Source organism: Carettochelys insculpta, chromosome 7 (genome assembly GCF_033958435.1).
Source record: "Carettochelys insculpta isolate YL-2023 chromosome 7, ASM3395843v1, whole genome shotgun sequence".
In the NCBI taxonomy this organism is placed as follows: Eukaryota; Metazoa; Chordata; order Testudines; family Carettochelyidae; genus Carettochelys; species Carettochelys insculpta.
This window is the reverse complement of record NC_134143.1, coordinates 43,360,122-43,376,951: the sequence shown is the minus strand read 5'-3', so window position 1 is coordinate 43,376,951 and position 16,830 is coordinate 43,360,122. Positions and strand designations below refer to the sequence as shown.

At 39.2% G+C, this 16,830-nt stretch overlaps 1 protein-coding gene across 1 annotated transcript; it reads right to left on the bottom strand.

The window, feature by feature from the left end:
- Window positions 1-1,201: 1,201 nt before the first annotated feature.
- Window positions 1,202-15,646, bottom strand: ZNF518A (zinc finger protein 518A). Its single transcript, XM_075000420.1, has 3 exons — window positions 15,550-15,646; window positions 12,978-13,105; window positions 1,202-10,540 (listed from the first exon to the last, which is right to left on the bottom strand). The coding sequence occupies exon 3, from the start codon at window positions 10,419-10,421 to the stop codon at window positions 5,760-5,762; it is 4,662 nt and encodes a 1,553-aa protein (XP_074856521.1). The 5' UTR covers window positions 10,422-10,540; window positions 12,978-13,105; window positions 15,550-15,646; the 3' UTR covers window positions 1,202-5,759.
- Between the last annotated feature and the right edge of the window lie 1,184 nt (window positions 15,647-16,830).

Here is a 16,830-nt window from a genome sequence, read left to right as displayed (position 1 = left end):
GTTCAACTCCAGGGTCTGGAAGGCAATGTGCTGTAGACACAGATCATTCAGCCTGTTCCTTCCTCCTCTTCCACCTCCCTCCCCACCACAAAAGCAAGCCACTGAGTCCTTCTGCTCCTGTCCCAATCCCATCTCTCCCAAGCCAGCCTCCTCCTATTAGTCTGAGTGCCCAATCTTCCCCTACAGGCTCCCTAAATACCAATTTTCCTTCTACCTCTCAGTCCCAGAAGCCACACCCATTTCCCTGTGCAGCTAGTCCAGACTCCAGGCCTCTCATTCAGCCTCAGTCTTCCTCTTCCAATTGCTCTCATTTTCCATTGTCCCACTTTCCCAGTCCCATGCTTCTCATGCAGTTGCCACCAGCCTTTTCCCCTGCAGTCAAATCAGTCTGTTGCTTTTCCACACTGCCTAAGCACCACAAGAAATGCTGGGATTGGAAAAAGAGGATGGATGGACCACTTGACAAATTCCATTCTTCCAGCTGGAGCAGACTTGGTGCAGACAAAAATCCTCTATTTTGTTACTCTAGTCCACGCATCTTTGAAGCAAGTATGAATAGATTTTCCAAAGGCCAAATGTGGGTTTTTTCACAAGAAGAGAAAATGGCACATACCTCTGACACAAAGGACATGCCAGGCCTCCACTGAATTTCAAATCCCAGTCTCCTACACATGGAAGCACTATTTTCCCCAAATCTTGTTCTTGGAAATGACTGGAACTTTCAAGACCAGCCTGAAGCAAAAAACCTGCATGCAAAATTTCATTCCAGAGTTAAAAAAGTCTGGCATAACAACAAGCAACTGAAGAGAGTGTCTTGTAACAGGTATTTTTAAGCATCCTCAACAGCAGATACTACCAACTGCCTCCATAATAAAACATGTCAATAAAAAGGGTGAACACAATCCTTCAGCTGTAAAACAAAGAAACATACTGAATGCTTTAACTCTGGAGAAGTTGGTATTTTCCAGACTACTCAGACACACAATACTTACGAAAATTGTATACAGACTGTGTGCACACGCATGTGCATTCCCCCAAAAAGTAAGACTGAAAAATATTAGAACCACCACTGCATCCATGTAATTCTGGATGGTTCTGAAGAATGCATCAAACAACAATTAAATCAAGAGTCTTCTGTAACAGTCTTTAATAGTCAGATATAAAATTGATAAATCATATTGACCTTTATAAATGATTAACATTCAATGTCACTATTACAGAAATTAATTTAAAAAAAACAGAATTCTAGATTTACAATAAACATTCATATACCCACTCAGGCTACTTAAGAGTTGCTGCAGCAGAGGACTAAAATCCCATTACTGTGCAATGCTCTCACCTGGTTGTACAGGAGTACAAGCCACACGGAAGTAGCCAAAGTGGTAAATTCTGCATAAATTAGTGTTAAAAACCCATAACATTTGTTTTGTCCTTACTATATTAAAAACTTTACAAAATTTAAAAAAATTGTTTGAAAAATTCATTATGACACAAATCTCATTACGAGAGGGAAATATTTCACACTAAAGAATGAAATATTCTTTGTACTTGAACTCAGTGGGTAATGATCAACATAATCAAAAGTTTGATGTCTAGTTGACAGCCAGTATCAAGCAGAGTGCCCCTTGGGCTGGTTTAGCTCAACATCTTCATTAATGAGCTGAAGGACAGCATGGATTACACCTTTGGCAAGTTTGTGGCTGACACTTAGCAGGAAAGAGAGGAAGATATGCTAGGGCCACAGTGTCCAATGAGTTCGTCACTCACCACATGTTGGAAAGAGGACACCACAGTTTGGCGAATATGGCTCCCAAGCCACATGCAGCTTCTGGGGCCTTTAAATGTGGTTCTTCCTGAGAGACACATGCAGGGAGTGCTGCCCGCCTTCTCCGCACATGCACCCCACTGTTTTGTGGGAGAAGCAGGTGGTGGTGCAGAGCTAGCGGTGGCTCCAGTGAGTCACTGGCATTACATTAGAATGGGGGAGAGCTGGGGGAGGGCATTCAGTTACAGTGCGGAGGGGTGAGGTTGGGGGTGCCTGGCTCTGGGGGAGGGTATTTAGAGCATGTGGGGGCTGGGAGTGCCTGGCTCTGAGGTAGGGGGAGGACATTTATTTAGGGCGGGGAGCCAAATGTGGCACATATGGAAAGATGACAACAAGTGTGTCAATTTTGAATTCCTATTGGACACTGCTGCCCCAGAGGGTAGGTGTAGAGCCCAGAATGACCTAGGCAAATTGGAGGGTTGAGCCAAAAGATACCTGATGAGGTTCAACAAGGAGAAGGGCAGAGTCCTTCACTTAGGACAGAAGAATATGTGCACTGGTACAGGCTGAGTACTGACTGGCTAAGCAGCAATTCTGTGGAAAAGGACCTGGGGATGACAGTAGATGAAAAGCCAGATATGAGTCAATGTGCCTTAGTTGCTGAGAAAGCTATCATCATATTGGGCTGTTTTTGTAGGATCATGGCCAGGACACTGAGAAAAGTGATTATTCCCACCCCTTTATTTGTCACTGATGAAGCCACATCTGACTGCATCCAAGGCTGGGGCACCCCATACCAAAAGGATGTTAAACCGGAGACAATCCAGCAGAGGGTCACCAAAATAAATTAGGGGTCTGGGGCACATGATTTACGAGAGACTGAGGACGCTAGGCTTATTTAGTCTGCAGAAGAGAAGAATGAGTGATTTGATAGCAGTCTTCAACTACCTGAAGGTGGTTCCAAAGAGGATGAAGCCAGGCTGTTTTCAGTGATCGCAGGTGACAAAATAAGAAGCAATAGTATCAAGCAGAAGTGAGAGAGGTCTAGTTTGTATATTCTGGAAGATTACTTCACTAGAAGCATAGTGATACACAGGAATCAGTTCCCTAGGGAAGTGGTGAACTCTCCATCCTTATCGGTTTTTAAGGCCCAGCTTTGACAAAGCCACAGCTGGCATTTATTAGTTGGGGTTGGTCATGTTAGAGCCGGAGGTGGACGAAATGGATTCCTGAGGTCTCTTCCAGCCCCAGTCTTCTATGATACTTGAGCTGGAATGCTGTTTCATAGGTTTATGCAAATATACTTTTTTTTTCAGTCTAAATCCACATAGATATCTCTGGAGAAGAGAGACTGATTTATGAGAACCCTACATCTGTCACAGAGCTGAAGTAAAAACACTTCATGGATGACCTAATTCATTAATTGCAAAGTCTTCTACCATCAAACTGCTTATTTTCATTTCCAGTGAAGACCACTGCTTTGTTTCTACATAAAGCAACATATTCTTAAGCAACTTCAAAACACATATCAACACAGTTTTTCATACTTTCATCTTCCCCACCAATGTAGATGCTGCCATTTATTCATACAGGAATAAAGACCTACAGCATACACAGCATTGGAGGAGTTGTTATAGAAAGGTCCTGAGAACAGGATGGATGCAGAAGGTCACCAACGAAGAATTACATAGGAAGATACAGCTGAAAGAGAACCTACCGCAGAAAGTTATACAACACAATTTACAGCTATTTAGGCATATATGCAAAATGAATGATGAATGAAAAATCAAGACCCTGGTATTTGGCATAATGAACAGTTCGAACAGGAGAGGCAGACTCCACAGAGAATGGGTAGATTGGTATGGAGCTAGTCTATAGAAACTAAACCACTCTGCACTGGACAGGGAAAGATGGAAGGAAATAGTGAGAAAGGCATCAGACATCAATGGGCGCTGAGCCCATGGTTGTTGATGATGATGAGTGTACACAGAAATAAGCCAAAAAGCAAAGACAAACAAAAGTTTTCGCAATCACTAGGAGCCACAATGTGATCAGCACTTTTTGGAGGGAAAACACAGGACATTTATTTTGCAACCTAACTACAAGTTTGGAGCTTAACTTTACCCAAGATATCTCAAAAATGGGTGCCTAAAGAAAATATAAGTTAAGACAGTTATAAAACAATTTGCATCTAGTCAATGCTAAAACTTTTTTCACGTTGAGTTGAAGAGGACATTTCTAACAGTTTCAATTTTGAAACATGCACACTTTTCCAAGTACAAAAACTATCAATCCCTATTTAAACATGAAAGCAATTCATATAAGAGGCATTTTAAAACAAACTATATTAACAATCATTACATCTTGTGAAATTAGATTAATTATGAATCTAATTTTACTCCCATTGGCATCAATGGCAGGTTAACCACTACATTCACTAGACACAGGATCAAGCTCCATATTCATGTCAGAGTGACTTTCATCATTCTACAGAGGACTGGCAGAAAGAACCTATATGAAACTTAAAACCTAACAGTGTTTTAAATGTGCAGGAGGACTTTGCTGTGAGCACAGAGTTAAATTTTACCCATTTAAGATTTCCCACAATATTTCAAAAGTAAACCAGACATTTAGGGTACAATCCTGCAATCCTTATGCAAGACTCCCATTGATTCACTAAGAACTGCATGATAGAGTCCTTAACACAGTAATCTCTGTGGAGCAGATTCTGATTCTGACTATATGTGCACACAGGAAAGGAAGAGAGCATAAACTCTTCTTCCGCTCCATGGGCTCTCCTTATTTACCAGATGCAGAAGAAAGTTGAGCAGCTTCTCCAGTGCTGTAACACCCCTTCCAACACAGATGGGTAGAGAGTAAGCAAAGTCTGGGCCTCCCAAAATACCAGACAGTGCAGCTAAGGAGAGAGGAAAAGTAATCTTCACTAGCTATAGAAACAAATTATCTTATACTTTGGTCCAAGGAAAAAAAATTCTGCTCTACTACAGTACCTGGTCCTAGGATAGTGCAACTACATACTGCCACTTACTTGGGGTTTGTGACAAGGAGGCAGTATAGTGGAGATAGAAAACAAAGTTCTATAAATTCTCACAATCAATCCTTCTGTAAACACAATTATAGCAAATTTAATATTGTTGAGAGTCAATACAGATTAGGAATGCTCATCATTCTTCAAACACCATATACATTATGAATATATACTATGTATTTCCAACTGATTCCATTCTCAGGCTCAATGTATTAACCATAATTGTAACATGTTTTATTAATTTATATGAAAATACTTCACTAAGAAAGTAGACAAACTGCACAGAAATAGTACAAGTGTCATGTGCATAGCAATACAGCTTAAAGCATTCACATATGGCTTTGTTTAAAAGAAACTATTGGGAAAAATGGTCCAAGTCAGACCTATAGTTATACAGTTGACAAAATGTAAACTGTTTCACATCTTTTAGGCACTTGCTAACAATAGTGTTCAATCCCTGAAAAAGCAAAATCAAAAACAATTCAAATTAAAACCCAACAGGAAACCCATGGGTAATAGCTGTGTATAGTTGAAAAACTTCTAAATCCATTTTAGTACTGCATGCACAGAACTGAAAGGGAAAAAAGATTCTGTGCAAGATTTATAGCAAGTCTGAGCAGTACAAAATTATTTACATGTTTAGATTTCTTAAATATGTACAGGACACCCTGGGGATTCATTCTACAGAATAATAAAATATACGACATGATAGTAGTAACAAAAAATATATATGCCGTTTTATGGTACAGTAATTGCAATTACTTATACAATATCTAACTCACAAAGTTCTTTGTTGTATCAACATTTGATGCTATCATTTTGCATTATTCATTTTTTTTGTATTTATATACCATACCTAAATAACCTGTGTATCATAATTAAACATGTCTCTTTTAAAACAAGTACTGTAAGGTATATAAAATTTGCTCTCTTCACTAATCAAGATTATATTAATGAATTCCAGTCTCGAGTAGCTTCCATTAGATGTCGCTGTCCATGCCCCACCCAATTATCTTGATTGTCAAATATCCTACCACAGAACCAACAACTAAAGTTAGCTTTCAGGGTATTATCAGAGGTAGTTTTCACAATCTGATAATTGTTTTTGCTTGTCTTTTTCAGTGTTAATTTTAACACAAATCTTTCTTTCACGGGACTAATAGGCTTTATCACTCTGTGCCTCCTTCGAGAGAGATCCTCAGTAGCAATGTCCAAAGTATTGCAGTATGTCGGCTCCATAAGAGCATCAATAGTTCTTTTTGACAATGAGACCTTAAGAACATGTCCTTTAAATTTAGCAATAGTTTTCATTACATTTACAACTTCTGGAACATCTGCATCAGGATGGTTCAGTACTACAACTGGCTGATTTCTCCGAGGGCATTTTACAAGTTGTTTAGAATTAAAAGGAAGTAGTCTCAAAGTCCTCACCATTTCTTTCGATGCCCTTGGCCTGTAAGGGCCACCTGATTTGCTAACAGCTTCAGCCCGATTCTTTTCTTTGCACTTCCTATGCAACATTTTCTTTCTCGGGGGTTCTTGGAAATCATCCTTAGTTTTTCGTTTAGAATTTTTGTTTCTTTGTGAAACCAGAGATTCAGAACTTCTGTGATTATTTTGTTTTAAGTGAGTATTGGCTTTTGAAATTTTGCTTCTGGTGTTCCATGTGGGCTTCTGGCTACCATAACTATTCCCTTTGCCATCAATTACTGCTTGTGTAGAGTTAATTGAACACTTTTGGGAACATGTCTCTGTAAGCTTGGAGAAATGTACAGGTTCTACAGGAAGTTCACAGTGTGCTGAATTAGAGCTTGCCAAAGAGGCATTTGCTGGTATTGATCTACCTGGTAAGAATAAGGCATCACTAGAAGTAATAGTCTGTTTCTGTCCTAATGCAGGACTTTTAAAGGACTGCATTTTATCCAGTTGTAATGAGGGCACCAAGTTGCTAACTGATGGTTTTAGATGAGTAGTTGCATCAGAAGTAGAGGTCTTAATTTTCAGCAAAAGCTTTTGTTGCATGGCTCCAGTTTTCTTTGGCTGACAATTTTGATTATAAGCATTATCTTGAGCAATGTGATGTTTCTGTACCACAGGCTTGTTTGGTGTCATACATTTCAGAAAAACTGCCCGTCGTCCATCAGGCAAAAACGCATAAACAGGCCGTTTTTGTTGAATCTCCTGTTGCTTTACTGATTCCAAGGAACCAAACACAGTGCCATGATGTTCTGGTAACATTTTTTCAGAAGGAATTCCTTTCATAGACCGATCAGCTGAATTTTTAATTAAAAGAGGTGCTTTGAATGGCATGCTATTTGATGAATCACTTACTGCCTTATCAGATATAGTCCTAACACCAGAGGAATTACTTGTATTTCTAATACTGTTATTTTTCAGTTCTGTCTTTGAAGTCGGTATTGTTATATTAGCACACTCTTTAGAGGCAACTGTCCCTAAAATCTGAGAGCTATCACCAGTAACATTTGCAACTGTGCCGAGCGTCCCACTATTAAATGTTAGTATCATTCCAGGTCCTTCATTCAAAGGGAAGGATGAAGGTATGCTTTTCATCAAATGAACATCTGATGGACTTGTTGATGGCAGAGGTTTTCTTGAAACAACTTGCAAACTTAATTGATTAGCAAGATGCAAAGGTACAAGAAATCCTGGTGGAGGTGACTGAACTAAAAGCGTTTTCTTCTGTTCTGGAAGAACTGGCAAGCAGCAGCTAGGATTCTGGGTTGTAGATCGCATCCTATCTTTTACCAACTGCTGTGTTATGATTGCATCTGTGTGAGTTTTAAGCAATGTATCAACACCTGGAGTTCTAGATAACTTATCCATTTCTTCTGTATCAAATGATGTCATTGGTGCTTGTTTTTCTTTCCCAAAACATATACCTTCACTTGTGATGCTACATTTCCTGTTCAACTCTCTCTTTGACACGTGAACACCTACATTAGCAGAACTGGTTAAACCACATGAAGCTGCATCTTTTAAGCGTGTAAAAGTTTTGCTGTCAGTCTGATGACATGAAAACGACTGATCACAATTATGTTTTACACATGTATTTAACTTATTGTGAGATTCCTGCTGAGTAGCTGATTTCACTTTTAGCACATCTTGAAGTAACTGATTTACTTCAGGTGACAAATAATTGGATGCCTGTTTACTATGTAATGAGAAAACTGATGTGATTTTAGGCATAAGAGATGAATTAGCACAATCTGAAATGTTCTCTGCTTTAGATTTCTCAGCTACATTTTCAAACACTTGGTTTATATTAGTGTCCAAATACTGTTTGCTGCCACCATGCCATTTTTCCATAAAACACTGTCTGTCAATAACACATTTAGACTGGTTTCTTGAAGACACAGAATTATTCTTAGTGTTTACCTGTCCACAAACTGTATTAATATTTAACTGGGATGACACACACTTTTCAGGATTTAAGCCTCTCACTGACTGTGAAAATGATGTAGGGTTATCCCTTAAGCTATCTGGAAGAGGAAACATTTTGCTGGACAAGAAGTCTTTAGGTTTGTCAGCTGTTTGCATCCAAATGCTACATGAATTATCTGAAGAATCTATTTTAGAGTAATTATGAAATGGCAGTAGCCCCTGGCTAGATGAATCACCTGGTGGATAATAGAGATGATTAGGTCCATTGTTATTGCTCACTCCACCATTTTGTATTTTAAATTCAGTAGGGAAAGGCATTTTCATGGGGTCATAATGAAGTGTATCTGTAACTGTGGGAGATAATACCTGAGGACGACTGTGAGCAATACAACTTTCCCATGAAAGAAAATTATTCTTCATTCCAACCTTTGTCACTAAGTCACATGGAGGTACAGTTGATCCTGGCTTCATTGGCAAATGAGCTGCATTCTTTTCTACAGTGGGAGATTCTACAGTCTGAGAAATAGTCTTACCACATGATAAAACATTATTTTGATTTTCTGCTTTTGCTTTTCCTGAACAAGTAGAAAATGAAAATGGAGTGGAGGAGGTTAATGAGTGAACAGAATTATTCTTCTGAGTTTGATTAGTTACCTGTGATGCAGCATTTGAAGATAAGCCAAACATATCAGCAGTTTGTAGCAAAGAATCAGGTGAGGTATCCTTAACACCTTCAGATTTTTGTGCTGATAAATACAATTTCTGTTTATTTGTAGGCAACAACTTTATTACAATGTGTTGTTTTCCATCCACCAGCTTAAATCCCATAAATTTAGCACTATAGTTCGCTGGAACTGATATTTTATTATTTTTCACCATCAGAACTGTAGGCCCATGAACAGCATTTTTCAATAATCCCAAGCCAAAACTTGACCCATCTTCTGCTTTGCTGTATTGCACGGCGGTAGGTGATAATTTTCCACCTTGGAGATGATGCTTTTCATTAGGTATAATGTGATCTTTTTCTTCATTCACATGCAGCTCCTTTACAGGCTGGATTAGCTCCACAGATTTGGGTTGAATTTTATTCAAATGTCTAAGCACTGGTGCATTTTGCTCTTCAGTTTTGTTGTTTCCATTAATTTTTTTACGTTTCCAAAGTGCCTTCCTTGATGTTCCTGTTTTGTACCTTCTCAGAATAAGCTTGAGCCCTGCTTCAGTTTTTACTATTCTTTTTTCACATTTATCCTTCTCCAATTTATCTTTTGCATACAAGTGATCTCTATGCAAAGCTATTACGTGCTTTAGAAGATAATCCTTCCGTGGTGCACTATACTTGCAATACTGACAACTGAAAGAAAACGGACCAGTGTGAACAAGAAGATGCTCCTGAAATTCCCCTTTTGTAAAGCTGACATGATGGCATTTACCACATTTATACTGGGTTTCATTATGTCTATGAATGTGCTGAACAAATGTGCCCACATCTTGGGTAGAAAACCCACATTTTTCACACTGAAAATGCCCATTCATACAATGCTTTGATGTAAAATGTTTTGTCAAGTCCAACAGGGTGTATATATGCTCATCGTTACAAATCTCACATTTTACTAAAGTGCTGCGATGGATGCGACGATGTTGTTTAAATGACTGGAAGTCATTGGCTGAAAAATTACACATTTCACAAGGATATGAAGGCAACTCTCCATAGTGTAGCAGTTGAAAGTGTTTCTGTAGATCATTTGGACTATATCTAATTTTGTCTCCACATTTTGTACAAGTGAAATTCAGTATCTTTGCTGTAGTTTTCAAACCCTCTTCTTCAAACTGCATTTCTGGTTTACTTTGCAAATTGTAGGTTTCTGAACAATTTAGATGACTTCCATTTACTTTCTCTTGACTTAACGATTTTCTTGCAGTTTGATGCTTACACTGAAATAATGTTCTGAATCTATCAACTTCATGTTTCAATACCACTTGATTTGGAATGTTCACTTTGGGCAAATCAATTATCAAATTTTTCAGTCCATAAGAAAGACTGACATCTAAATTTGCTGGTGGAGGCATTACACTTGTGGTATCATTCACCAATGCTTTTTCCACGGCATCATCTGGAATACAAACACAAAATTTCTTCGCAGCATTATCTTTTAATAAAGTAGTTTCATTTATATCACAACAATTTTTTTCTTGTTCAGATGGCATGGTTTTAAAATATTCCCTGTTTTAGGGAGATCTTGGGAGTTTTTGTAATTTGTGCATTAGATAAGCCTATTATTCAGAAGTATCTTCAGAGTTCCAGGACTTTCTCCATGTTAATTTCTCTGAAATTAAAAACAACACAGTGAATATTAATTTGGTGACTGAATGAGCTTTTAAATAGTATTTAAAGTGCTGTTTATGAGCTAGCATTTTAAATATATTAAAATTATATTAGATTATCATATGGCACCCAGGAGAAAGCTTCTCTACAACAATAACATGAACTTTATTTCATGAAACTTTTTGGATCATTTGAGCATTATTTTTAAATATTTATGAAACTATTTTTTAACAATCGTATGTGCCACAACTACTGACAAAATAGAAAAAATACTTTACAGTTCAGTTACAACTTTATGACTTTTGTTCTCTTCCCCCCCACAATATAGTTTTATATATTGATATTGCATAATCATCAGAACGTCTGAGTGCTTTTGTTATTAAGTCAGATTTTATGACTTGTTCAGGAATAGCTAAAGCCTTGGATTCCATCCATATAAAATAATTAACTTTACTGAAATGAAATGGCACTTAACATAGTATGTATTAATTCCTTAAATATTCGTTGAAATTTCACTTCGTTAATAAACACATGAAACTTTTAGAACAACAAGAAGTCCTGTGGCACCTTATAGACTAACAGATATTTTGGAGCATAAGCTTTCGTGGGCAAAGACCCGCTTCACTATGAAACTTTTGTTTACATGAATCATACTAGTCGTTAAATATTACGTAATAGAAACTAATATAATTAATCTTAAAGTCAAGATTTATATTTTATTTTACAAATGATGTGACAACAAATCTTTACCAATACAGAGCAACACTACAGATGTCACTGGAATAAGATCTGGAAGCACAAGTCCACATCTGAAAACAAAATTCCCACATGGCAACACTGCATCAAATGCAATTGATTATCTCAGAAAATAAATTTTCACTCCTTAACGGTAAACATCAAAACAAAACAGGGGTTTGCCTTCCTTGCTCCTTCATTAAGTTTTTTTTCCTGCTTTAAAAAAAAATAGAAAAATATCTTAAATTCATCTCTTCTGGGCGGCTTTAGCTAAAAAATGTTGGAGATGTTGCTTGAGTAGCAGAGTCACAATACAATGTAACCTGAGCAGTGGCTGCCACCCCTCCCCGCTTCCCTCCACACAAGGTGATAAGGATTCTGAATCTTAGATCATTGTACTGGTTGTCATTCAAACTGTAAAAAAGGAGTTTTTCCATGCTCTTAGTTAGAGGTGTGCAAAAGCTACAGTATAGACAACAGGTTCTGAGGACAGCGCAACTGTGGTTCTCCAAATATTTTAACACAGTACTCTAACAAAAGAAAATGCAATATTAAGCATATTAAAATCAAGCAGAAAGATGGGAAAGTAAAAAAAATTCAAAACTATTCACACAAAAGCAAGAAAGACAAAAAACATTTAAACACATTCTTTATTGCTTACTTCTTTAAAATTTTTATTATTATTGGGATCCCTAAACAAGTCTTCCAAACAATAAAGAGCAAAACATTTCCAGTTTTTATATAGTTTTTCAAGAATAAGCTATTATGTTACTATTATACTGCATCTATAGTAATATTTTACACTAACTTAAAATTCCACTAAGTGTTCCACAGTTAAATTAAGCAGTATTTTTAAATTAAACATTGTTGTATATATTAAAAAAAAAGCGCGCACACACACACACACTTAGGAGTTTTTAGTAATGAAGACCAAAGACTTGGCATACAGAAAATAGGAATTTTTTCTTTAGATAAACTATTGTACATTTCCTGTTTATACTCACAATATATCTGATATTACACGATTTGGTGCCATCATAGAGGCACTGAATATACATGACACTTCACTCTTACTAAAAGAATTACATTTCATCTTGTCAACACTAAGACCCACTGATGTACTGGTATATAAGTATAGAAAATAACCTAGTTTCCAAATAAAGCATGGATCATAAGGTATGGCTCACGTTCTTCATGTAGCTGTATATTAATAGACAAGATACAACCCATTCAAATTATATGTTCTAACATACAATACACCATCCTAATGCTAGAACCCAGTCACTTAGACAGGGATGGTGCATTATAGTGAATAGTAATGAAACTGCTAATAACTATAGGTTGTACCTCTGCATTAAATATGAAGACAATTAGCTGTATTTTATGCCCAGGTGAACTTTAGGTTCATACAGTGGCACCAACGTCATCCTAAATTGGACAATCTTTCATTAACCGGGGGAAAAAAAACAGAGCCCTTGCAAAGTGTTGGCCAGATATAACAAACTTAAATTCTACTTAAACTAATTAAACACACATTTCAAATTTGTATTTACATACTAATATAAAACTGCCTTAATGTATAATAGGAAACTTATTCCAAGTGTTGCTTCCCACACAATAGACAAAATTCTTTACTAGTAAACTTACAAAATAGAAGCCCAGTGAATTTTTTATCTTTTAGTTATGCCATACATTCAACTTACACAGTAGGGAAAGATCTGATGTCAATTCTTCGTTTGCCCTTTCAACATTTTTCTTCCACAAGATGAAAGGCATAAAAATACAACGATCAGAAAAGGCCACACTTAGGAGAAATACTTAAGAGAAGGATCTGGAAATAAAAGGATCGAAATTTTTAAAACTGTAAATTTAAGAATTTCTGAAGAAAAATAAAAAAGAGCAGGCACAGACTTTTTGCAATGTGGCATTTTGTATGTTTTTAACCAAAGGAAAGCTAGAGCAAACTCTTATGACAAATATGGCCATCAAGAAGAATGGAGTAATTTGTGACTATGACCTATAAATCTGAGTGGAATTAATATAGTTGGCAATAAAAAAAAAAAAGTACTCGCCAATCAATTTCTTGGTTGCTTCTAAACTGCTTATAACTACGGTAACCAGGATAGTTGTCAACAAATCACAGAAAGAGAGCACTATCTGATACGCCTACACTTACAGCAGTGCAGCCGCACCACTGTAGCACTTAGCAAAGATGCTCTCTATGCCAACTGGAGATCTATCAACTTCCCAAGAAGGGAGAAGCCCTCCCGTCAACATAGCACTTTCTACATGGGCAGTTCAGTCAACGTAACTGCATGGTGACGCCAATACCATTTGTAGCATAGACCAGGGCTCAGTCCATTGATCTTGAATGTGCACCACCAGCAACAAAAAGTTTAATTTTTGAGAAGCCATACAACTATCTCCCAGGAGGTCTTTGAAAAAAAATCTTTTTAAAAAAGAAAAATGGGTGGATGTGAAAAGAAAGGATACTACTGATCCACTCACCACCATTTAAAAATAAAACTGGATTTACACATTTAATATTTGATATCATGAGTAAGGTCCCAATCTTGAAACACTTATACTTAATTTTACTCAGATGACTAAGTAGTTTCTAGATTTCTGTAGGCCCCCCATCTTATTTTGAAGGATTTCCAGTTTGCCAATAAGTTCTTAAAAGAGGATGCACATGAAAGCAAATGCAACCAATTGAACACAAAGAAGAAATGGTAGATTTTAATATGAGAATAAATATTCTAACATAAAAACATTAGCTGTTTGTACACAAACTTAATTCCATGTCAAGTATTACATGTATTGTAAATTTTCATCAAGCAGTAAAAAAAAACAAATGTGAAATATAAGATTCCAGCCAATTAATATATTTTTAAGTTTTGCATAAAATTTGTTTCCGCTGCCTTTAATCTTCTAGTTTAAAAATAATTGTCACATTTTTGGTCAAATCTTCAAACTTCCACTCATTTAAGCAGAGCTTTGACTTCTACATGATATGCACATCATATGTCTAAGGGCTTTCATATACAGACTCTGATGTTTAGGTATCTGATTTCTCATAGTTTCAATTTAGGAAATGAAGTGAAATTTTTTCAATCTTACCAAAAATCTGATACTAAATTAAGCTGGACATCAACTGAAAAAGGCTGATTGCTTTTGAAAGCAACTTACGCTAGAAATTCAGTGCTCTGCAAGTACCACAAACATATTTGCATTTACTTTCTTCGGGTACATTTGTAATAGCCTATAAAAAGATGCATTAAATATACTAACATTACCTCTGCTTAGACTGGTACGCATTATAGACATTTAAAGTAAAGTACCCCATTTAAGAAGTTCTTTCTAAAGGCTACGAGCTGAGTACTCTACTCCAAGCTAAATATAAAACCATTCTGAATGGTTTCCTAGCCTAGGGATTAAGATTTTCGGGTAACAAAGCGTAAGATGTATGTGTGTGTCTGTGTGTACATCATGGTGGACAAAGGGGGCTGAAATACAAAACCCACGCTGCAGTGGTGTATACAGCTACCTGTGCTTTAGACATACTACTGAACTGAAGTGGTGGTACGTGTAGTGCTCTTGCAGGGCACACTACAAGACTGTCTAGGTACAGGTGGAGCTGGGGAGACACCCCTTGTCTGGGGCACTAAGGAGCCCTGTAGACTAACTCAAGCTTTTCAGACAACTCGAGGGACGAAGGCTCTGGTGAAACACCGAGCGCCTCATGGGCGCTCAATGCTTCCCACAGTCAGCCCTCCCCAGCCTGCTCCCCCATCAGGCCAGGTAATGCTGGACAGCCCCCCACACTTGGCTGCCCCCACCAAGGCTCCGGGAAGGGTTGTTCCCAGGAACGCTGAACTTTTACCGCTGCCCACGGGGATGGCGGCGCCGCCAGGCGAGGACTCTACTGACTCCCTCAGCCAGGCGGAGGGATACACGGGCTCAGCTTGCTGGTCCCGCCACGCCGGCTCGCGAGTGGCCTGGTAATCCACAGAAGGGGGCTCAGCCGCCTTCCCGCTTCCTCCCCGCGGGCCTCCCGTCACCCACCCCCAGCCTACGGCCGCCCCACAAACTTTCATAGCGGGAGGCGCACGGAACTATTTAACAGCTCAGCCCTGCGGCAAGGCGGCTTCCTGCCCCGCCAGAGAGTCGCCCTCGCTTCCCGCAGCCCCTTCGCGTGCATTGCCCGCAGCCCCCTCCCTCAGGGCCGCACGAGGCCCATCCGCCCGCTGGGGGCCCTGCCCTGCGCCCGCTTACCTAGCCCGTTCCCATAGCCTTCCGAGTCACAATTGGCGGCCATAACACTTTCCATCCGGGGACTATGGGGCTTCCGCGGAGCGGAGCCCAGCCCAGCTAGCCTAGCCTAGCCTCGCAATGGGGGGTGGGAGCGGCGGAGGGATACACACTTCACCTGGACCAGACGGACGGAGGCCGAGGAGGCCCAAGGAGGGGTGTGCTCTGATGACCGTCTAGGCCCCGAGCTGGGGCGAGCGCCTGGCGCCTTGCGTGGACCCCCGTGTCCCCTGTGCTGTGTGTTTTATGCTGACTGCAGCAGCCGCGAGTCTGAGATCTGCTGTGGACGAGGCAGCAGCACTGACAGCTCTACACACCCTCCCCCCTCCTGTGCCTCTTAGGGTGACCAGCTGGCAAGTGTGGAAAATCAGGGCACTTTTTGAGTGGGGAGAGTGTGTTGTTTGGTATTTAAGACAAAGCCCCCGGTATTGGGCTGGCTTGTCACCATATTCTCTTTGTCACTGGAGAGGCTGCGGTGAAGGGAAGGCCGCACAGGAGCGTAATAGGTGATTGCCAGCTGCAGGGCACCAAGCCTGGCCACCACCTCCTGTGACAGGTATATGCACCTCACCCTGCACCCAGACACAGCAGCATCAGAGCCTGTGAACTCAACCATTTGAAACAGGGCCCTAATCCTGATGCATATATAGTTCCTCTTGTTCACTAACCCAGAATGTAGTTAGTCAGCCCAGGATAAGCCTCTCTGTTACAGTTACGTGCTACTAACTCACAGACCCCCTTATCCAAACTCGTCACCTCCCCCCCACAATACATGTCAACCAACTCTGGCTTTCAGCAAGTTTGCCATTCCCCAAAATGAACTTTTTCTGTGGCCAGTGTACTTCAATGGAATAAAAAGTTGTACTTCTATTTTTCTCACCAAATACTGCTCTTGAGAAAGTTTATAATTTCTTCACACACACACACACACACATGCATCATGTTGCATTCAGATTCATTGAAGAAGGAGAGGGTCATCATCACAGAGAGGACAATACAGTCACTGCCTCAAAAAGTCCAGTGCAGATTAGAGATTTTGCAGCTAACACATACGGAGTTAGACAGTCACACATACCATGGGACATTAGGCGTACCACACATAGATATTTTACATGTTCGAGGAAATATAGCAACCAAAGCTGAAAAGTTCTTTGGAAGCATTGTTCTTCAGAGACATTGGTTTTTCAGAAGAGGGGAACTGTTCCATGTGTAAGGGATAAATTACATTGCCTTTTTCATAACAGT

Bases quoted from the DNA above. Each gene is read 5' to 3' on its own strand.
- ZNF518A (XM_075000420.1), bottom strand. From the start codon at position 10,421: ATGCCATCTGAACAAGAAAAAAATTGTTGTGATATAAATGAAACTACT.